We start from the raw sequence: 23565 nt of genomic DNA on the forward strand, positions 1-23565 counted from the left end.
TCTTTTACAATACTCTAAGGCGAAGTGGAAAATTGTCCCGAGGTCTGACGAATCAAAAGTAGAAATTGTTTTTAGAAATTGTGGACACCATGTCCTCCAGGCTAAAGAGGAGAGGGACCATCTGGCTTATTATCAGTGCACAGTTCAAAAGCCAGCATCTGTGATGGCATAAGGATGCATTAGTGCACATGACATGGGTAGCTTGTGGATCTGGGAAGTCATCATTAATGCTGAATGATATATACACGTTTCAGAGCAACATGCTGCCATCCAGACAAAATCTTTTTCAGGGAAGGCCTTCCTTCTGTCAGCAAGACAATGCTAAACTGCTTTCTGCACATATTAAAACTGCATGGCTGTGTAGTAAGGGGCGGCATGGTGGTGTAGTGGTTAGCACTGTCGCCTCACAGCAAGAAGATCCTGGGTTTGAGCCCAGTGGCCAATGAGGGCCTTTCTGTGTGGAGTTTGCATGTGCTCCCCGTGTCTGCATGGGTTTCCTCCGGGTGCTCCGGCACCCCGCCTCTAACCCATAGTCAATTTAGAGCCACCAATTAACCTAACCTGCATGTATTTGGACTGTGGGGGAACACAGTCCAAATACATGCAGGTTAGGTTAATTGGTGGCTCTAAATTGACCGTCGGTGTGAATGTGAGTGTGAATGGTTGTTTGTCTCTGTGTCAGCTCTGCGATAACCTGGCGACTTGTCCAGGGTGTACCCCGCCTCTCACCCATAGTCAGCTGGGATAGGCTCCAGCTTGCCTGAGACCCTGTAGAACAGGATAAGCAGCTACAGATAATGGATGGATGGATGGATGGATGGATGGATGGGCTGTGTAGTAAGAGAGTCCAGGTGCTAAACTGGCCTGCCTGCAGTTTAGACCTGTCTCCCATTTTAAACATTTGGCACATTATAAAGCGCAAAATATGACAAAGGAGACCCTGAACTGTTGAGCAACTGAAACTGTATATCAGGCAAGAATGGGACATTTCTGTTTCAAAACTATAGCATTTGTTCTCCTCAAATGTTTACAGTGTTGTTAAAAGTAGAGGAGATGCACCACAGTGGTAAACATGCCCCTGTCCCAACTTTTCTGAAACGTGTTGCTCACATCAAATTCAGTTTGAGCATATCCATCCATCCATTATCTGTAGGCGCTTATTCTGTTCTACAGGGTTGCAGGCAAGCTGGAGCCTATCCCAGCTGACTATGGGCGAGAGGCGGGGTACACCCTGGACAAGTCGCCAGGTTATCGTATGGCTGACACAGAGACAAACAACCATTCACACTCACATTCACACCTACGGTCAATTTAGAGCCACCAATTAACCTAACCTGCATGTCTTTGGACTGTGGGGGAAACCAGAGCACCCGGAGGAAACCCACGCAGACATGGGGAAAACATGCAAACTCCACACAGAAAGACCCTCGTTGGCTGCTGGGCTCGAACCCAGGACCTTCTTGCTGTGAGGCGACAGTGCTAACCACTACACCACCGTGCCCCCCAGTTTGAGCATATATATATATATATATATATATATATATATATATTATTTTTTTTTTACAAAAAACAAACCAATAAAATCTCTCAGTTTCAACATTTGAAACATGTTGTCTTTGTACTATTTTCCATGAAATATAGGGTTTCCATGATTCATACATTATTGCATTCTGTTTTTATTTCCAGTTCACACAGCATCCCAACTTTTTTGGAATTGGGGTTGTAGTTATGAATGTGTGTACACAGCTCCCCATGATTCACTGGCATAACAGGGTATAATAAAGAACAGCCTGTGTTCCCAGGATAGGCTCTGGATCCTCTGAAACCCTGACCAAGATAAAAAGATTCCTGAAGATGAATGAATGAATTAAAAACTGTTTGTCAATCTTGACAGTTTTTCCTCCTTGTAGTTAACAGAACCAAACGTTGATTTATTTATTTGCTCATCTGATTATAATATACATCTTTTCTTGCAAAAGATATATTTTGTAATTTAGTCTGAGTACTTTTTGGTATAACGTGTCCTTCGACCCCTGAAGTCTAAACTTAAAGGGCACATCTTGGGTATATTTAGGGGCAAGATCAATGTAATTCTCTTATTTTATATTAAACTTTGGTCAAATATCTTTCACATTTTGCATTTTGTGCAATTTTTTTACCTTGCGCAATACCAGAAAAATTCAGTTGAAATCAAGCCATTTGAGGCGAATTGGTCCACCTCTGAAAAAACTTGGCATTTGGATTTCCCGGCAAACATTGATTTTCGTGACGTCACATGCGGGACGCCTCCTTCTGAATCCCATGTCAGTGTTGGTTTGTTTATGAGAAAACGACCTGGTGGTTTTCTGCAAATTTCTTGAACATTATCACATAATTATTAAAATGGTTAACAGATGTATCATAGGAGGGTGTAGCAACACCAATCTTGATGGGATTAGGACTTATCGTTTTCCAAAAGACCGGACAATGAGAGAGAAATGGGAGCGCTTCGTGCGAGGCACCCGGAAAAACTGGCAACATGCAACAGACCACAGCATCATATGCGGGGCTCACTTCATAAAGCCCGATGACTTTGAGAACTATTTGCAGTGGGAAATGGGCTTCAAGAAGCAACTTGATCTGAAAAAAGATGCAGTTCCATCTGTTAGAATGCCCAAAGCAACACCGTCTCCATTTGTGTCAGCGTCACCAAAGGAGCCAGCCGTGTTCGTCTCCCCTGACAGAAGGCGCAGTGCCGCATCCACTGAGGCCCTCGAAGTCGAGGACCAAGCGGAGCCGAGAAAAAGACCAAGAAAATCGGCAATTCACAAGTTGACTGTTGCCAGGTTAAGAAATAAGACAGACTATACTCTAAATTAGATGTTCCTGTGTTTGTGTACTACACGGATAATGTTATTTATTGACACACACAAAAGTGTCCATGCAGGGTCTCTCAGCCTGCTGGCGGATCCGCACGTGACGTCACGAATCTGGATCAATTTGGCTCCAGACTCCCTTGGGATTTTTTCAGACGTGTTTTGTTATTTTATTTTTTTCTGCTTGTGCAAAATTACCCTTCTGGATGAGTGTGTAAAGGGACATACTTTCATATAAAAAAAACCCCACGAAATTGGTCCAGGATATGCCCTTTAAAAGCTGTAACGAATAAAAGACTTTTATTTTGAAGTCCTGATGTGCTTCCGGGTTCATCACACTGTGAATCCGGAAGTGATTGTTCAACGTCAAACTAACCGCGTACTTTTATAAGAGTAATTCAAAATGGTTTATTTAGAGACATTTAAAGACAGTTTTGTTGTAATAGCCTGGCTTTACCCTTCTGATACTGTGGTTAATATGAAATAAATTAATGCTATATATTTATTATATTCACATATCCTGTGATTAGGAGCTAGCTAAAAAAAAAAAAAAAGTCCCCACGTGAGTAGTGAGTTTTTGAGTCCAGGACAAATCAAACATGACTGGGAACATGAACTCATATCCTGCCTTTCTGAACCCAATTTAAGTGAGTCTTGGTTGTTTTTATTGTGATGTAATTACAAAAATATTAAATAAACTTCATACTTTATAATTACCCCCTGTTTGTGGTGTGACAGGTCAGCTTTCCTGTTACCTTGACGACCCACATCTCCAGCTTCCGGTGTAGTATACTCATATTATGGTGAATATTCTGTTTATATTCATGCCAATGTGAATAGGAATATAGTAATAGTAATCCCTTTCTTTAAAGCCATGATGCACCAAATCAGCAGAACCTGAGTCCAGACCCTGTGAACTACTTTTTTTTCTGCACCTTTTCTCTTCTCAGCTCCGGAAGCCCCAGTTCTGAACCTGAAGAGTGTAATATGAAGAGCAGACTGCTTTCCTGACCCGTCTGTGGTCATGCTCAGGCTCCGCGCCCTGCGCTGTCACCCTCACAGACTGTTTCATCATGGCACTGTGTGTCAAGACCAGGTCATGGGGCAGCTTCGGGCTTGCACGGCTGAGGAGCAGCTCTTTGATGTGGTGAGCAAGAACAAGGCGAAGCTCTCTGTCAGTCATGTGGGCTTTGCCGTAGGTCTGCTGTGGCAGTTTCAGAGGGAGAGACCGGAAATGCTGCGGACGGTCAAACTGATCCGGACTCATCCACAGTTCCTCACACTTCGAGTCCTGGCCGAGAACAAGATCAGCCTGATGGACGATGCAACAGTGGTGGATGTTCTTTATGGTGGACTCAGGTACATAATAATCACCTGTAGTGGCAGTTGAAAGTTTGTGAACCCTTTAGAATTTTCTAATATGGCGTAAAACATCAGATGTTCACACAAGTCCTAAAAGTAGATAAAGAGAACCCAGTTAAACAAATGAGACAAAAATATTATACTTGGTCATTTATTTATTGAGGAAAATGATCCAATATTACATATCTGTGAGTGGCAAAAGTATGTGAATCTTTGCTTTCAGTATCTGGTGTGACCCCCTTGTGCAGCAATACCAGAAATGTTTAGTTGCAGGTAACTGTTGATCAGTCCTGCACACTGGCTTGGAGGAATTTTAGCCCATTCCTCTGTCCAGAACAGTTTCAACTCTGGGATGTTGGTGCGTTTCCTCACATGAACTGCTCACTTCAGGTCCTTCCACAACATTTCGATTGGATTAAGGTCAGGACTTTGACTTGGCCATTCCAAAACATTAACTTTATTCTTCTTTAACCATTCTTTGGTAGAACGACTTGTGTGCTTAGGGTCGTTGTCTTGCTGCATGACCCACCTTCTCTTGAGATTCAGTTCATGGACAGATGTCCTGACATTTTCCTTTAGAATTCGCTGGTATAATTCAGAATTCATTGTTCCATCAGTGATGGCAAACCGTCCTGGCCCAGATGCAGCAAAACAGGCCCAAACCATGATACTACCACCACCATGTTTCACAGATGGGATAAGGTTCTTATGCTGGAATGCAGTGTTTTCCTTTCTCCAAACATAACTAGATTAGATAGATTAGATTAGATAAAACTTTATTGATCCCTTTGGGAGGGTTCCCTCAGGGAAATTAAGATTCCAGCAGCATCATTACAGAGAAAAGAAATAGAGAAAAACTTCTAGATAAATTAAAATAAATTAAGTATTTACATATACAAATATAAAAGAATAAGATATGGGGAAGAGAGGAAGGGGGGGGAGAAGTGGGGTTAGGGTAAGTGTGTGTGTGTGGAAGCAGGAAAGATATTGCACTTTATATTGCACATTATATTGCACATTGTCCAGTATTGCTTATTGTTAGGCTAGGCTACTGCTCCTTCCCGTCCTCTGTCCTCCTGTTATCCCTCCTCCCCCCCAGAGAGGAGTTGTACAGTCTGATGGTGTGAGGGACAAAGGAGTTTTTAAGTCTGTTAGTCCTGCACTTGGGAAGGAGCATTCTGTCACTGAATAGGCTCCTCTGGTTGCTGATGACGGTGTGCAGAGGGTGACTGGCATCGTCCATGATGTTCAATAGTTTGTCCATAGACCTCTTCTCTGTCACCGTCACCAGAGAGTCCAGCTTCATGCCGACCACAGAGCCGGCCTGCCTGATCAGTTTTTCCGGCCTGGATGTGTCCTTCTTGGATGTGCTGCCCCCCCCAGCACACCACGGTGTAAAACACGACACTGGTGACCACAGACTGATAGAACATCCACAGGAGTTTCCTGCAGATGTTAAAAGACCGCAGCTTCCTAAGGAAGTATAGCCTGCTCTGTCCCTTCCTGTATAAGTGATTGGTGTTGCAAGTCCAGTCCAGCTTGCTGTCCAGCCACAGCCCGAGATACTTGTAGGAATCCACAGCCTCCACCTCGACTCCCTCGATCAGAACTGGTCGTGACCTTGGTCTGGATCTCCCAAAGTCAATGACCAGCTCCTTGGTCTTCGAGGTGTTGAGCTGCAGATGGTTCCTGTTGCACCACACAGCAAAGTCCCTCACCAGGCTCCTATACTCCTTCTCTCTGTCGTCACTGATACACCCAACGATGGCTGTGTCATTGGCAAACTTCTGAATGTGACACAGCTCCGAGTTGTAGCAGAAGTCCGCGGTGTACAGGGTGAAGAGAAGAGGGGCCAGCACCGTGCCCTGGGGTGCTCCGGTGCTGCTAATTACAGTGTCAGACGTGATGTCCTTCAGCCTGACGTACTGCGGCCTGTCAGTGAGGTAGCTGGAGATCCAGGTGACCAGGCAGGGGTCCACTCGCATCCTGTTCAGTTTGTCCTGAAGCAATAGAGGCTGGATGGTGTTGAAGGCACTCGAGAAGTCCAAGAAGAGGATCCTCACTGTGCTATTTCCCTTATCCAGATGCGAGTGGGCTCGGTGTAGCAGGTAGAGGATGGCGTCTTCCACACCAACACCTGCCCGGTATGCAAACTGCAGACAGTCCTGGGCATGTTGTACCTGAGGTCTGAGGAGGCTGAGGAAGAGCTGCTCCAACGTCTTCATCAGATGTGAAGTGAGTGCCACCGGTCAGAAGTCATTCAGCTCGCTTGGTTGATTCTTTTTGGGAACTGGAACAATACATGATGTCTTCCAGAGGGTTGGCACTCTCCCCAGCTGCAGGCTGAGGTTGAAGATGCGTTGGAGTGGTTCACCCAGTTCAGCAGCACAGGTCTTCAGTAGTCGTGGACACACCTTGTCCGGGCCTGCTGCTTTCCTGGGGTGAAGCTTCCTCAGTTGACCTCTGACCTGGTCTGCAATAACGCATAGAGGAATCTGTGTTGAGGTGGGAGAGGAGGGGGAGGAGGGGGCTGCTGTGATGACTGGGGGGAGGTGTGTTGAGGGAAAAAGGAGAGATGGCTGCAGTGAGGGAGAGGGTGGGGGGGACATGGGCTGGGTGAACCAATTGAAGAAGTCATTCAACTTGTTCGCCCTCTCCACTGTCCCCTCAATGACTCTGGTCTTTGTATTGTGGCCTGTGATGGTTTTCACACCTTCCCAGACCTCCCTCATGCTGTTCTCCTTCAGCTTCTGCTCAACCTTTCTCCTGTAGCTGTCCGTAGCTTCCCTCACGCAGCGTTTCACCTCCTGCTGTGCTGCTTTCATCGCCTCCCTATCTCTGCTCCTGAAGGCAGCCTTCTTCCTGTTGAGGACAGCTTTGACTTCCTGTGTTACCCATGGCTTGTTATTAGGGTAACACCGTACAGTCTTATCGGGGGCGACCACGTCTGCACAGAAGTTGAGGTAATCTGTCAGACAATGTGTCAGCCCCTCTATGTCCTCACAGTGTGGGCTAAGCAGCACATCCCAGTCCGTGATGTCATAGCAGTCTCTGAGGGCAGCTTCCATTTCAGAGGCCCACCTCCTGGTGAAGCTAGTTGTTGCAGGCTGCCTTTGAACCAGGGGTGTACTTCGGCTGTAGAAGAACCAGGTTGTGGTCAGACTTCCCTAGTGGGGGGAGGGGTGTGGCTCTGTATGCATCCCTCACATTAGCATACAGCAAGTCAATTGTCCTGTTGTTCCTTGTTGGACAAGCCACAGCCTGGTAAAAAGCAGCCAAAGTAGAGTCCAAAGTAGCGTGATTAAAGTCCCCAGAAATTATGATAAATGCCTCAGGGTGCTGTGTCTGCAGGCTTGCTGTGACAGAGTGAATCCTCTCACATGCAGCAGCTGCATCTCCCCTCGGAGGGATGTAAACACAGATGGTGATCGCGTGACTGAACTCCCTCGGGAGATAATATGGCCGCAGGCTAACGGCTAGCAGCTCCAAGTCCGGGCAACATAAAACTGTCTTTACGGAGATATGTCCCAGGTTACACCAGCGGTTGTTAACATAAATGATGAGTCCCCCACCTTTGCTTTTCCTGCATGTGTTAGTGTCTCTGTCGGCTCTCACAGCAGTGAATCCCCACAGGTCCACGTTAGCATCCGGTACGAGGTGTGTTAGCCATGTCTCCGTAAAGATAAATAAGCTGTTCTCCCGGTAAATCCGCTGGTTGTTCAGAGCGGAAAGCTCGTCGACTGTAGTCGACCAACAAAGATCACTCCAAGAGCAAGGTGTGTAATAGTCGGCGAGGTCACAAAGGACCCCAGGGTAACTTCTAAGCAACTGAAGGCCTCTCTTACATTGGCTGTTCATTTAAACCAAAAAGTTCTATTTTGGTCTCATCCGTCCACAAAACATTTTTCCAATAGCCTTCTGGCTTGTCCACGTGATTTTTAGCAAACTGCAGACGAGCAGCAATGTTCTTTTTGGAGAGCAGTGGCTTTCTCCTTGCAACCCTGCCATGCACACCATTGTTGTTCAGTGTTCTCCTGATGGTGGACTAATGAACATTAACATTAGCCAATGTGAGAGAGGCCTTCAGTTGCTTAGAAGTTACCCTGGGGTCCTTTGTGACCTCGCCGACTATTACACGCCTTGCTCTTGGAGTGATCTTTGTTGGTCGACCACTCCTGGGGAGGGTAACAATGGTCTTGAATTTCCTCCATTTGTACACAATCTGTCTGACTGTGGATTGGTGGAGTCCAAACTTTTTATAGATGGTTTTGTAACCTTTTCCAGCCTGATGAGCATCAACAACGCTTTTTCTGAGGTCCTCAGAAATCTCCTTTGTTCGTGCCATGATACACTTCCACAAACATGTGTTGTGAAGATCAGACTTTGATAGATCCCTGTTCTTTAAATAAAACAGGGTGCCCACTCACACCTGATTGTCATCCCATTGATTGAAAACACCTGACTCTAATTTCACCTTCAAATTAACTGCTCATCCTAGAGGTTCACATATCTGTGAGTGGCAAAAGTATGTAATACTGGATCATTTTCCTCAATAAATAAATGACCAAGTATAATATCTTTGTCTCATTTGTTTAACTGGGTTCTCTTTATCTACTTTTAGGACTTGTGTGAAAATCTGATGATGTTTTAGGTCACATTTATGCAGAAATATAGAAAATTCTCAAAGGTTCACAAACTTTTTCAAGCACCACTGTATAATACAGAATTGGTGACTTTACACACAAAATCATAAAAACCTTACGACAAGTAATGAAAATGGTCCTTTGGATATTTTTCGCTGCAGCTGAGTATGACCCCATACAGACACGCTAAAGATCATTGAGATAACTGGAGATGGTACAACTTTAGAGACTATAAAGATATCTTAGGACTGCAATTGTTATGAACAGTTTTGTACTCAAGTCTCCATCACTGAACAGTTGATAACTTCAACAAAACAGACTTTGTGTTAAAGCTATAACGAATTCAGAAATGACTCTGATGCTCATATTTGTAAGTTGCTGAGAATCTCACAAGCTCCTCTTCACACAACTGCACTTTATGATTATATACCCTGTGTCTGAAATCACTTACTCATTCACTACTCCCTACTCACTATCTAGGGAATTCTATACAGAGGACTATATCATGAGCTTGTTGGTAAAATGAAGAAAAAAAACCCCGCTTTCGGACACTAGTCCGTCGCGCTGGTATTCACGTCATTACTGTCGCACAGTTAAAACGTGCCGGATCAGTCGGCTGGTGGGTTTTCAAAATAATAAATACATGCATGCATTTTTGTGATAAATCCATATTATACTGAGCGTATTTCCCACATTAATAAATACAAAGTACTTTGTGTCTGCTGGATCTTTCAGTTCTTTTAAATCAAGGCTGAATCCTTTTTCTTCACCTCTGCCTTTTATTAAATCAAATTTGAGGCTTTTGATTAATTCCTCGCTCCGCACTGTAACTTTTATTCTTGTATTTTATGTCTTATTCTATTTTAGCTTACTTTCTCTTCTCTTACTATTTTTAATTGTACTCGAATGTCCGTTTATAATGTTTCTTCCGCCGTCTATTCACCCCAATACACTTTTTTTTGTTTTTTTTCTTTCAGCGCAACCACAATGCATGATGGTGTATATATTGCTTGGTTAGTGACCATGAGTTGTACATTACTTTTCATGATGCATTGTGGGATACGATGAGTCCACTATATATGGTGTAATAATTCTCACTATACATTTGGACAGCACTACAAAATGGCGAACTCATTATATAGTCCACTGTACAGTGGCATGCAAAAGTTTGGGCACCCTTGCTGAAAATGTCTGTTACTGTGAATAGTTAAGTGAGCAGAAGATGAACTGATCACCAAAAGGCATAAAGGTAAAGACGAGACATTTCTTTTCAGCGTTTTATGCAGGATTTGTATATTATTTTTGTTTTGTACAGTTGGAGAGTGAAAAAAGAAAAGGAACACCATGTGAAAGTTTGGGCACCCCAATACATTTGAGTTCTCGGGTAACTTTTACCAAGGTTCCAGACCTTAATTAGCTTATTGAGTTGTGGCTTGTTCAAATTCTTCGTTAGGAAAGGTCAGATGATGCAGATTTCAAAGCTGTATAAATTCTCTGACTCCTCAAACTTGTCCCTAAAATCAACAGCCATGGGCTCCTCTAAGCAACTCCCTCGCATTCTGAATAATAAAATAATTGATGCTCACAAAGCAGAAGAAGGCTACAAGAACATAGCAAAGTGTTTTCAGGTAGCTGTTTCCTCAGATCATAATGTTATTAAGAAATGTCAGTTAACAGAAACAGTGGAGATCAAGGTGAGGTCTGGAAGATGAAGAAAACTTTCTGAAAGAACTGCTCGTTGGATTGCTAGAAAGGCAAATAAAACCCCCTGTTTGACTGCAAAAGACCTTCAGAAAGATTTAGCAGACCCTGGAGTGGTGGTGCACTGTTCTACTATGCAGCGACACCTGAACAAACATGATCTTCATGGGAGAGTCATCAGAAGAAAACCTTTCCTGCGTCCTAGCCACAAAATTCAGAATCTAAAGTTTGCAAATGAACATCTAAATAAGCCTGATGCATTTTGGAAACAAGTCCTGTGGACTGATGAAATCAAAATAGAACTTTTTGGCCACAATGTGCAAAGGTATGTTTGGAGAAAAAAGGGTGCCAAATTCCAGGAAAAGAACATCTCTCCAACTCTGAAGCATGGGTGTGGATCGATCATGCTTTGGGGTTGTGTTGCAGCCAGTGGCACAGGGCACATTTCACTGGTCGAGGGAAGCATGGATTCGAATAAATACCAGCAAACTCTGGAAGCAAACATCACACCATCTGTAAAAAAGTTGAAGTTAAAAAGAGGATGGGTCCTACAATAAGACGATGATCCAAAACACACCCTAAAAATCTACAATGGAATACCTCAAGAGGCACAAGCTGAAGGTTTTGCCCTGGCCCTCACAGTCCCCTGACCTAAACATCATTGAAAATCTGTGGATAGATCTCAAAAGAGCAGTGCATGCAAGACAGCCCAAGAAACTTGTAGAACTGGAAGCCTTTTGCAAGGACTAATGCGTGAAAATCCCCCAGGTAAGAACTGAAAGATTATTAGCTGGCTACAAAAAGTGTTTACAAGCTGTGATACTTGCCAAAGGGGGTGTTACTAGGTACTAACCATGTCAGGTGCCCAAACTTTTGCTTCAGGTCCTTTTCATTTTTTGGTATTTTACACCTGTAAATGATGGAAATAAAAATGTAATCTTGCGGAAAATATTAAAGAAATGTGTCATCTTTACTGTTATGCCTTTTGGTGATCAGTTCATCTTCTGCTCACTTAACTATTCACAGTAACAGACATTTTCAGCAAGGGTGCCCAAACTTTTGCATGCCACTGTATAGTGAGTGATTTCGGACACAGGGTTAGTATACGTTTTACAAAAGCGAAATGGTTTATAATCGCACTATCCTGTGTCGCCCAGATGAAGATGGGTTCCCGGTTTCTTCCTCATGTCCTCTCGGGGAGTTTTTCCTCGCCACCGTCACCTCAGGCTTGCTGATACATTTATAAATAAAAAAATATATATCTGGAATTTCTATATTTCTGTAAAGCTGCTTTGACAATGTTCATTGTTAAGCACTATGTAAATAAAGTTGAATGACTATGTTAAGATATGAAAAGTGAAATAAATCAAAGCAATATTGGTTCAGAGGATTTTATCTCCTATATCTATGTTCTTTAATAACTTGTATCACCAACATTTTTTGTGTCTTATGAGCATTTGCTCTGTAACTTAAAAAAAAAAAATAATAATAATAAATTCATGGACAGCCTCTTAATGCTTCATAGACACATGGACGTCCCACAAACCCCACTTTTGAAACTGTTTTTCCTCCAGAGTTTACCTTGTGGCACTCCAGGATAGATCTTTTAGTGTTTGACATTGTGTGTGATTTTTTATTTTTTTTTTGTAAATACATTGCAAAATGGGGCGGCACGGTGGTGTAGTGGTTAGCGCTGTCGCCTCACAGCAAGAAGGTCCTGGGTTCGAGCCCCGGGGCCGGCGAGGGCCTTTCTGTGTGGAGTTTGCATGTTCTCCCCGTGTCCACGTGGGCTTCCTCCGGGTGCTCCGGTTTCCCCCACAGTCCAAAGACATGCAGGTTAGGCTAACTGGTGACTCTAAATTGACCGTATGTGTGAATGTGAGTGTGAATGGTTGTCTGTGTCTATGTGTCAGCCCTGTGATGACCTGGCGACTTGTCCAGGGTGTACCCCGCCTTTCGCCCGTAGTCAGCTGGGATAGGCTCTAACTTGCCTGCGACCCTGTAGAACAGGATAAAGCGGCTAGAGATGATGAGATGAGATTGCAAAATGGTTACTCTCTTGTTTCCCTCCTTTTTCCCCCATTCACAATCCATGGGGTTTGAATTGGTTGCATGTGCAGCTGTATAATGCTGGAAAACCACTGATGTCATTGCTTCATCTGTTCATTCAACTGTGTTTCTCTTATTAAAGACTTCAGATTGAACCACACGACTCTCTGATCCAGCAGCTGGTGATTGAAGCCTGGAACAGATTAGAAAGGTAGGAGTGACACTAAAAGTGTGGGAAATATATCATGACACTTTAAAAGAGGTTTGGGATACACAGTATACATAATGCAGCATGTGGATTTAGAGATACGTGATGCTTAATTATATTTGGTGCCAGTAAAACAGTGTGAGGATCAGTAATCACTGAATACCCTCAAAAACAAATTATACTCAACAAAAATAAAAACTTTACACTCGTTTCAAAGTCAATAATTTGAACATTTTGGAAAATAGGTTTGAAATAACGATTGTATTCAATTATCTTGTCATTAAAGATGCTATAGCATACAGATCATGTTTGTCATGGAATCGGTTCCACCGGAAATGCGACAACAATGTCCATGATCAAAAACTGTGAGTCACAACTTAATGAAATCATGTCAATATCGGGTGTGTCCTCCATGGGCGTTCACAACTGCGATACAACGCCTCCTCATGGACTGGATGATGCGTCTGAACACAGCTTGGGGAATGCGCCGCCATATTTGTACCAACATGGCACCAAGCTCCTGCAAGTTCTGTGGAGGGTTCCTTACGGTCGGCTGTGGTGCCAGTTTGATGGAGACGTGTCTGGAGATTATGGATGGTCTGTCGACTGCATCCCATAACCCTCGCAATGTCAGTGACGGATGTTCCCGTATTCAGCATGCCAATGGCACGTTCACGCTGAATGTTTGACAGTCGTGGCATTGCAAATTAACGAATAATTAACCATAAAACCTTGTTTTTCTGAGATGACACTCTACTCTGCTACCGTGAGATCAATTGCACGTGTATCAATAGGTCACGTCACTTGTGTCACGTGGAAACGTGATTTTAGCGTGCAGTGCTCTCGCACGTGCTACGTAGGCCCGACCAGTAGAATGAATGTGTGATGTAATGCCCTTGACAATGCATTTAACCATAATCACAACAAGAACTCTTTCAAGAAAAGTTTCTAAACACTATTTGAAAAATAATGAGTGTCAAGTTTTTATTTTTGCTGAGTATATTTCACAGAAAAATGAAACAGTTGGTATTAAAAAAAAAGTATGTCCAGTCAGCTATTTAAAGCTAGACGGCCTTTCGATTTCATAAAATCGGTGAAATTTAGTTCCCTCTGAAATTTGGTCATTTGTGATGGATGTTTATTTCTGTAATATCTCATAAAACATTAGCCCATTCTGTGGCTGGGAAGTTATTTAATTTGAGGGGATTATTTCCCTTGCAAATAACGTGCATGAAATCGCTTGCTTTACGCAGTTAAGCAGACAGAGGAAGTCTGTGTGCACATGCGCAGGTTTACCATCTTCTTTTTTTGGGTTTTACGGCAGCTGGCATCCACAGTGTTGCATTACTGCCATCTACAGGTTTACCTTGACCGTGCACTGACAGTTACATCATTGTCGCTAAACGAACAGCTGATCACACCGAGGTGCTCGCTGACCGCCAATATTTAGTAGTTTGGTCCTGCGCTTCCTTTCCTTCGTATATAACATAACGTCTTTTCTTCTCGCTTTCCGTTACTGTAGTCAGTCTTTCACGTTTCATTCGCACACTCACATCTTCCATTTTTCTCTCCTGTTTCAAATTTGTATCCCACAATGCCTTGCGCGAACAGGGAAAGCCCACCACGTGATGCATGACGTAGTATCTTGAATTGGGTCATGGTGAAGCAGGGGAAAAAAAAGCACAGAATTTAGGGCCACATGGCCCTAAATTCATTAATTGTTCTATTAAAAAAATAATAATAAATAAAATTGGAAGCCTGTGATTCAAATTCAGTAGTTTCAGTCCACTCAACAAAAATAATTGGGTGTCAGGGAAAATTCTTTTTATGACCTGAACTTGAAAAATCTGAAAGGCAGTCTAGCTTTAACAGTTATTCCATGATATCGAGTCATACATGAGCTGATAGCTGATGAGGCACATAGCATCGAGTCGGCTATAATCCATGTACGCTGAGATTCAGTGGAATAACTGTTTTATTCTATCCACATTCACTGGATTTTGAGAAACAGAGCATTTTTAATTTTTGCAAATTCGATAAATAAAAACTTTATACAAAATGTCCGACAGAATCATTTCCGCTTAGAATGTAAGCAAACCGGCGAAATGACAGGAGCAATTTGTGAAAAATACGATAATTCTTGAAAAATTTTTTTTTTACCATCAAATACTTTTCATTCCATTTTTTTTTTTTGTATTTTTTGGGGTTTTCTTTTTTAGGTTTTTTTTTTGGTGGTTGGCAAACCAACTTAAAAGGTGTATTACTGCTACCGACTAGTCTGGTTAACACCAGACCATATCACAAGTGAAATATGGTCTGGAATCCGCCTATTGAATTTCTCGTAGGGGAGGTGTGGTTTACGATTGTCAACGGCCATTTATTGGACGTTGCGAATGTCTATCATTTGGCGTATATGTAGCCCATGGCCAATCATGGCAGTTGTACCCGGTGACGTAGTTAGAGCGACGACGAGGCGAAGAAAGACTGTAACGCCAAACGCTGTTCTTTTTTTTAAAACAAACTTTCGCTCTAAACTATTCAGAACAGTGTCTAAAGCTTGATCGAAAGTTTGGTTCGTATCGCTCGCCGCCATGTTAAATGTGATCCGTAAACAGTCCCAAATAAACTACAAGCTTCCGTTTGTCGAGTAGTACGCGTCACCGTCTTTCCACCCCTCCCCACTCTCTGATTGGCTCCCTAACTCAGGCGAGCCTTTAGACCATAGTTTCCATGTTGTCTTTTCAGATCGGAACGATTGTGCAAAGCAGCATGGGATTTCCCAGGCTAGCTACCGACTGGGCTGGAGTGTGGAACAGGAGACTTTTTTGGGGGAAAAAACAATATTATTTTAGCTATTTCTGTTTCTTTTAAATACTTGATAATTTTTTTTGGTGTTTCGTTTTTCAAGTGGAGTTTTTATTTCATCCTCAGTTGGTTCAGCAACACACTCCGCCGTTTTGTTTTTCTCTACTCGTGGTATATGAACTGATATCCACGTAGCAGAGTGGCCATATAGCAAGCCCTTTTCACATTTAATAGCCAAGTTTGACTGTCTGGAATTACCATTACAGATATCAACAGTGTCATTTTGACTAGTCGTAAATTCATTGTGACTAGTACAAATTTTAATCGAAGATATCTATAACGTCATCCTGTCTAATCAAAACTACAGTTACAGATATCTATCTGTAATTCGGTTTTGACTATTCCGAATAATAGTTGCAGATATCTCAGAGGTCATTATGACTTGTTGTGCATGACATTGCTCATGCGAGGCTTCCTATTGGATATTGGCCCAGCAAAGCATTTGTTTTGAACCAAATCTGAAGACTTGGCAGAGGCCATGGCGGTCGCAGTCATGGAAAAGATGGTTAGAAAATGCCATGAAATAGAAAGAGCTTACGTGTACGAGCTGGGAAGCCTCGCATGAGCAATGTCATGCACAACACCCGAGATTCTGCCTGCTCTGACATGTTAGTATGGTTTTTCCCACCTCCCGCTTGCCATAGCATTGATTCTGACATAACTACAGACATCTGTGGCGTCATTTTGCCGAGCCAAAACTCAAGATATCTCTAATTATATTTTGACTAGGCAGAATAAGCATCAAAGATATCTGCAATTTCAGATATCTCTAATCTAAATTGATTTTAAGATATCAATAACGATAAGATATCTATAATTCCAGTTTGAGATCTGAGATCAGTTTGAATACCTACGCGCACTCCAGATTTCTGTTTTTTCATCTTAAATAAAACAACAATGTGCACCTTTAAAGTGGTAGGCATGTTGTGTAAATCAAATGGTGCTAACCCTCCAAAAATCCACTTTAATTCCAGCTTGTAATGCAACAAAACAGGACAAACACCAAGGGGGATGAATACTTTCGCAAGACACTGTATGCTTAAACCCAAGCTTTATGTATTTTACAGATTCCCCATGACGACTCTGTCAAAGTTATCTATTTGTCTGAATGACCTGGGGCTTCACCACAGTCCACTGATGGGTCACATTACTGAGATTGTGAACCAGAGACTGGATTCAATACAAGATGCCAGGTATCAATTCTGTCCATTTCAAAAAAAAAAAAAAGTCACTGTTCTCTATAAAAAGTCCTTTATACAAATAGAAATCGAATAATCTTTTTTTCTCTTTCTCAGAGTGTTGACCACGCTCATGATCAGTATATCGTCACTGCTGTCTCCGCATTTACGGGACGCGCTGATCGAAAAAGCCGACATTCTGTTAGACAGCATGGACACGTTCCATTACAACAATCCCAGGAGGGTAGTACAGTTCCTCCGACAGATGAAGTGCATCCACCGGCCCTTATTAGAAAAATGCAGCCGCATTCTGACGAGAAACGCCCCGAATCTGGATGTGGAGAACCTCAGTATTGTCCTGACACTGTATCACTCACTGCCATTCAGCAACTGGGGCTTCAGACAGGCTGCCATGCAGAGGCTGTTGGAGCTCATGGACTCGTGCACTGACCCAGAATCTTTTACAAAGCTCTTTATTGCTTTGGGGCCCCTGGCAGGACCAGCGACCAGAGAGAGGTAAGAGCAGGAAGAACCGTCCAAGACCTGTTTCAGTATTGATCGCTGGATTTACGATAATGATCAAATAAAATAAGTTCTTTTTAACCTGTTGCATCAAAAAATTTAGCACCACTCAGTAATTGTGAATCGGAACAAAGTCATTCTGGTTTGTGTGTCTATGGTGTCTCGGGGCCCAGTTTCCCAAAAGCAGGGTTTTTTCTAGAAAAATGTAGTATGAGGGCGCTCACCATGGCGAGGAAGCGAAGTGGGGGGGGATGGTGCCGGTTGTCCGTCCCTCCCCCGCCGTGCAAAGCCTTTGAAAAATGCTCCAATGGGACATTCTGAGGCTATCTGAGAGGGAAATTTTAACAAATTGTCTGTCAACATTGAAAAAGAAAGAAGTAATCTTCTTCTGCCCCGGACAGTCTTTGGCTTTCTTCCGCTTCGTGCCGCGGGATGACATCTTTAAATACCCAAGTGTCAACAAAAACAACTCGCGAACTACTTGTCAAAAGCTCCCGCGCCGGTGGGTGAAAGGTCATTCAGTCTCGAGAAATCTCGCTCTACAGGTCAGCTGACCTTGTATGTAACCCATGTCAAATCTCGCGAGAGCAGCCACGACAAGTAAACAACTAAACAACATGGCGCCTCAGTCTGGAAAACGCCAATTCGGATTGTTTTTGCACCGTCTGGCGGTGTATCTACTATGATTGGAATATTTTTGGAGCAATTATAACGTATTTGATGATCAGACACATCGTCACGTAGTGTTGCTGGGATGTTTTCACGGAGTCGGTAAGGGGGCGCACGTCGAGAGTAAGAGGGCGCAGTGCCCTTGTTCCCCCGTTTAGACGAAAGCCTGCAAAAGCATTGTAAAGTCAAGGTCGTCTTAACCAGTAGAGAAGGTGTTCAATGTCAGTCTGTCATTTTAACAATGATATTTGTGCTGTAATGAGAATCTTTTGAGAATCTCAGCCAGGATAAATCATTCTTTACTTCTGTAGGATGTTTCAGTTTGAGTCAGAGGGATGTAACTGTATTGGTTAATTCTTTGTTACACCACATTGTGGCCGAATGCTCAAATCTGATTGGTCAGAATTATTTTTGTGTAACAGCACGGCTCAGAAAGTAGTTCCGGCTGTGACATTACTGACAGGTTAATATTAATGCGCTTGTCCGAAAAGCTACATTATTTTTATATTGTCCGTATCGCCGTCCGTCCAAAACACCCTTTTTCTCAGCAACCACAAATCATAGCCACTAGCTACCAAACTTCAGCTTGGGGTTCTATTCCGTGTATACCATTTTCAGGTCTGTTGCACATAGACTTCCTGTTTACCGAGTGACTGTATTGACGAAACATATACCGTAGCGTGGATTTACAAAATTTTCGTAACATTTTTCTCACCAACTACAAATCACAACTGCTTGATATTTGGTACCGAGCTTCAGCTTGGGGTTCTATACCGTGTATACTGTTTTCAGGTCTGTCGCACATCAACTTCCGGTTTACCGACTGAATGTACTGACTAAATATATAGGGTGGATTTTGACGCTATTTCAAGAAGCAAAATGCTATTTCAAAATGACGGTTTACCAGGATGCTATTTGAAATCCCTGGAGAGAACGCTGCTCTTTACTTAGTTGTTTAAGGGTTAATTATTTGTTGACGTCAACATTCATAATATGCATCCTATTCCTTCGATTGCTTGCATTCTGATATACAGTTAGGTCCATATATATTTGGACACTGACACAAATTTTGTTTTTTTACCTGTTTACTGAAACATATTCAGGTTATAGTTATATAATGGACATAAAGTCCAGACTTTCAGCTTTCATTTGAGGGTATCCACATTAAAATTGGATGAAGGGTTTAGGAGTTTCAGCTCCTTAACATGTGCCACCCTGTTTTTAAAGGGACCAAAAGTAATTGGACAATTAACTCAAAGGCTATTTCATGGGCAGGTGTGGGCAATTCCTTCGTTATGTCATTCTCAATTAAGCAGATTAAAGGCCTGGAGTTGATTTGAGGTGTGGTGCTTGCATTTGGAAGATTTTGCTGTGAAGAAAACATGCGGTCAAAGGAGCTCTCCATGCAGGTGAAACAAGTCATCCTTAAGCTGCGAAAACAGAAAAAAACCATCTGAGAAATTGCTACAATATTAGGAGTGGCAAAATCTACAGTTTGGTACATCCTGAGAAAGAAAGAAAGCACTGGTGAACTCATCAATGCAAAAAGACCTGGACGCCCACAGAAGACAACAGTGGTGGATGATTGCAGAATAATTACCATGGTGAAGAGAAACCCCTTCACAACAGCCAACCAGGTGAACAACGCTCTCCAGGAGGTAGGCGTATCAATATCCAAATCTACCATAAAGAGAAGACTGTATGAAAGTAAATATAGAGGGTTCACTGCACGGTGCAAGCCACTCATAAGCCTCAAGAATAAAAAGGCTAGATTGGACTTTGCTAAAAAAGCCCAATCTAGTTCTGGAAGAACATTCTTTGGACAGATGAAACCAAGATCAACCTCTACCAGAATGATGGAAAGAAAAAAGTATGGCAAAGGCGTGGTACAGCTCATGATCCAAAGCATACCACATCATCTGTAAAACATGGCGGAGGCAGTGTGATGGCTTGGGCATGCATGGCTGCCAGTGGCACTGGGTCACTAGTGTTTATTGATGATGTGACACAGGACAGAAGCAGCCGGATGAATTCTGAGGTATTCAGAGACATACTGTGTGCTCAAATCCAGCCAAATGCAGCCAAACTGATTGGTCGGCGTTTCATAATACAGATGGACAATGACCCAAAACATAAAGCCAAAGCAACCCAGGAGTTTATTAAAGCAAAGAAGTGGAATATTCTTGAATGGCCAAGTCAGTCACCTGATCTCAACCCAATTGAGCATGCATTTCACTTGTTAAAGACTAAACTTCAGACAGAAAGGCCCACAAACAAACAGCAACTGAAAACCGCTGCAGTAAAGGCCTGGCAGAGCATTAAAAAGGAGGAAACGCAGCGTCTGGTGATGTCCATGAGTTCAAGACTTCAGGCAGTCATTGCCAACAAAGGGTTTTCAACCAAGTAATAGAAATGAACATTTTATTTACAATTATTTAATTTGTCCAATTACTTTTGAGCCCCTGAAATGAAGGGATTGTGTTTAAAAAATGCTTTAGTTCCTCACATTTTTATGCAATCATTTTGTTCAACCCACTGAATTAAAGCTGAAAGTCTGAACTTCAACTGCATCTGAATTGTTTTGTTCACAATTCATTGTGGTAATGTACAGAACCAAAATTAGAAAAATGTTGCCTCTGTCCAAATATTTATGGACCTAACTGTAAGCAAGAGCAGGGGACACGTAAGTCAGCAGTAGCTCACAGTTGATCTTATTTCCAGGGTTTCCCCTAAAGCGCCATAGCGTAGTGGCCCCACTATGCTTAATTTATTGACTGATATGCTTACTGACATGCCGCTACCCTTTAAACCGCCGCCATGATGCTTACAATTTAGGCCGACAGTATCAAGCTAGAATCAACATGCATGTGTTTTGTAGCCTTTGAGCAGGTAATCAATACAGTCCATACAAGTCCATGGCCCTGAACTTGACCTAAGTTCACAGCTGATGTCAGAGAAAGGTATTCAGCACTGATTTGGCGGAGTGTGTGCGGTATCCCGCGTTGATTGGACGAGCGATGCGCAATTAATATTCATAGGTAACTTATGCAAAAATGGTGGAGTCTTCAAGCTGGGTATGAGTGAGCAAAATACAAACGGGTTGCAGCTTAATTAGAGTTTTTCACAAAGAAAACTGCGGAAAACAACTCGGCAACAGTGGCAGACCATAGTTGTGAGACCGTAGCGGTCAGTTCGCTGTTTATTGTTCACTTAAGTCTTGAGTATTAGGTATTTAGTCATCCGCACTATCACCAAAATTTAATGATCAGGATTTTGAACAACTCATGCCATGTTGCACCACCATTCACTTTGTTTGATGTGAAATAAACTGCAGTCTCCTTTGGAACAGGACACTGCTTGTGAGATACAAGTGGGTATTGTCTTGACTTTTTTTTTTTTTTCTGTTTTTAGGGCGGGGATTCAGTAAAATTACAAGTGAAATATAGCCTTTAACCCAACATGTTGAACTGGTAAAAATCAGCTCTAGAGGTCACCAGAAGCCAGTGTTGTAGTCAGGTCACTAAACCTTGATTCCGAGTCCCCCGTGTTCAAGTCCGAGTCAAGTCCAAATCATTAAAAAAAAATTTTGAGTCGAGCCCACTATTGATCCGAGTCGAGTCCAAGAACAAGACTCCAGCTGCACCATTTGACGGTGGCTGTTTTAGCGCCATTAACGTTAGTTTGTTTGTGAACATGACATATGAACAGGTGAATGTACATTCTCTTTGTCAGGGAGTGCAAAGTATTCGGTCAGAGATGGTTGGGAGATGGATGTAAGTACAGAAGGTGTGTTTATTAATACAAGTGAAGACAGGTAAACAATCCAGAACGGCAGGCAAAATTGTAAAACAGTGAAACAGGCAACAGGTCAAGCAAGGCATGAACAGGATATCGTAGACTCGGCAGAATCAAAGACGAGAAACAGGAAATCAGGTATCAGGAAACCAAACAAGGAAATAAGGCTCAGTAATGTGTCAGCAGTGCAATTCAATACTTCGCAAAGTAAGTGTGTTTTCACGGTTTTTATATAGGCGTGCTGATTGCACCTTAATCCTGTGGAGGTGCGAGTCGTTTACGGCGCGCGTGAGAGAGTCTGCTTGGTGCACGCGCTGTCCGGAGCGCCCTAGAGTCTATCTGATGCATGCGCCAAGGTGCGCAGGTGTGACACTCTTACAGGAAATTCGTACAAAAATTAATGTACACTACCGTTCAAAAGTTTGGGGTCACTTTGAAATGTCCTTATTTTTGAAAGAAAAGCACTGTTCTTTTCAATGAAGATCACTTTAAACTAATCAGAAATACACTCTGTACATTGCTAATGTGGTAAATGACTATTCTAGCTAAATTCTACTAAATGTCTGGTTTTTGGTGCAATATCTCCATAGGTGTATAGAGGCCCATTTCCAGCAACTCTCACTCCAGTGTTCTAATGGTACAATGTGTTTGCTCATTGCCTCAGAAGGCTAATGGATGATTAGAAAACCCTTGTACAATCATGTTAGCACAGCTGAAAACAGTTGAGCTCTTTAGAGAAGCTATAAAACTGACCTTCCTTTGAGCAGATTGAGTTTCTGGAGCATCACATTTGTGGGGTCGATTAAATGCTCAAAATGGCCAGAAAAATGTCTTGACTATATTCTCTATTCATTTTACAACTTATGGTGGTAAATAAAAGCGTGACTTTTCATGGAAAACACAAAATTGTCTGGGTGACCCCAAACTTTTGAACGGTAGTGTAGATGTAAATATCTCATCTCATCTCATTATCTCTAGCCACTTTATCCTGTTCTACAGGGTCGCAGGCAAGCTGGAGCCTATCCCAGCTGACTACGGGCGAAAGGCGGGGTACACCCTGGACAAGTCGCCAGGTCATCACAGGGCTGACACATAGACACAGACAACCATTCACACTCACATTCACACCTACGGTCAATTTAGAGCCACCAGTTAACCTAACCTGCATGTCTTTGGACTGTGGGGGAAACCGGAGCACCCGGAGGAAACCCACGCGGACACGGGGAGAACATGCAAACTCCGCACAGAAAGGCCCTCGCCGGCCACGGGGCTCGAACCTGGACCCTCTTGCTGTGAGGCGACAGCGCTAACCACTACACCACCGTGCCGCCCCTATTGCAAAGATATAGAAGATAAAAACTCAGCCGGGTCACTTTTGACCCATGTTTTGCATCAAAGGGTTAAGCACTTTGTCCAAGTCAGAAGGTTCCCGCTCAGGAAAGTCTTCAGGACAGAGGAGTTTATACTTTCTGGTTTCTCAGTAAAATAATGGGTTATGTTTTCAGAGAGAGAGAGACAGACAGACAGACAGGCTGTTAAAGGAATGACTGTTTATCGCATTATTAATATAGGTGAGAACAGGAACAAACTTATTTCTCAGATGTTCCACGACATTAAACCTGACTGTATAAACCATTAAAATGTGCAGCGCAGTGCTCTCCAGTAACCGCTTTGTCTTAGAGTTGCGGTCAATCCACAGTCTTCCTCAGGACTACTGT

The 23565-nt window shown here is 42.8% G+C and overlaps 1 protein-coding gene across 4 annotated transcripts in view; it reads left to right on the top strand.

Moving 5' to 3' along the window:
* The first annotated feature begins 3219 nt into the window (after positions 1 to 3219).
* Positions 3220 to 23565, top strand: part of fastkd1 (FAST kinase domains 1) — an 88158-nt gene continuing 67812 nt past the window's right edge. For all 4 annotated transcript variants that reach the window (XM_060930206.1, XM_060930205.1, XM_060930207.1 and 1 more), the window contains exons 1-6: positions 3220 to 3502; positions 3594 to 3658; positions 3806 to 4214; positions 12753 to 12821; positions 16751 to 16876; positions 16979 to 17377. In XM_060930206.1, coding sequence (XP_060786189.1) covers positions 3880 to 4214; positions 12753 to 12821; positions 16751 to 16876; positions 16979 to 17377 — 929 coding nt within the window. In that variant the 5' untranslated portion in view covers positions 3220 to 3502; positions 3594 to 3658; positions 3806 to 3879. The remainder of the gene's footprint in view (positions 3503 to 3593; positions 3659 to 3805; positions 4215 to 12752; positions 12822 to 16750; positions 16877 to 16978; positions 17378 to 23565) is intronic.

The sequence above is a fragment of the Neoarius graeffei genome, chromosome 9, assembly GCF_027579695.1.
Source record: "Neoarius graeffei isolate fNeoGra1 chromosome 9, fNeoGra1.pri, whole genome shotgun sequence".
Lineage (NCBI taxonomy): Eukaryota > Metazoa > Chordata > Actinopteri > Siluriformes > Ariidae > Neoarius > Neoarius graeffei.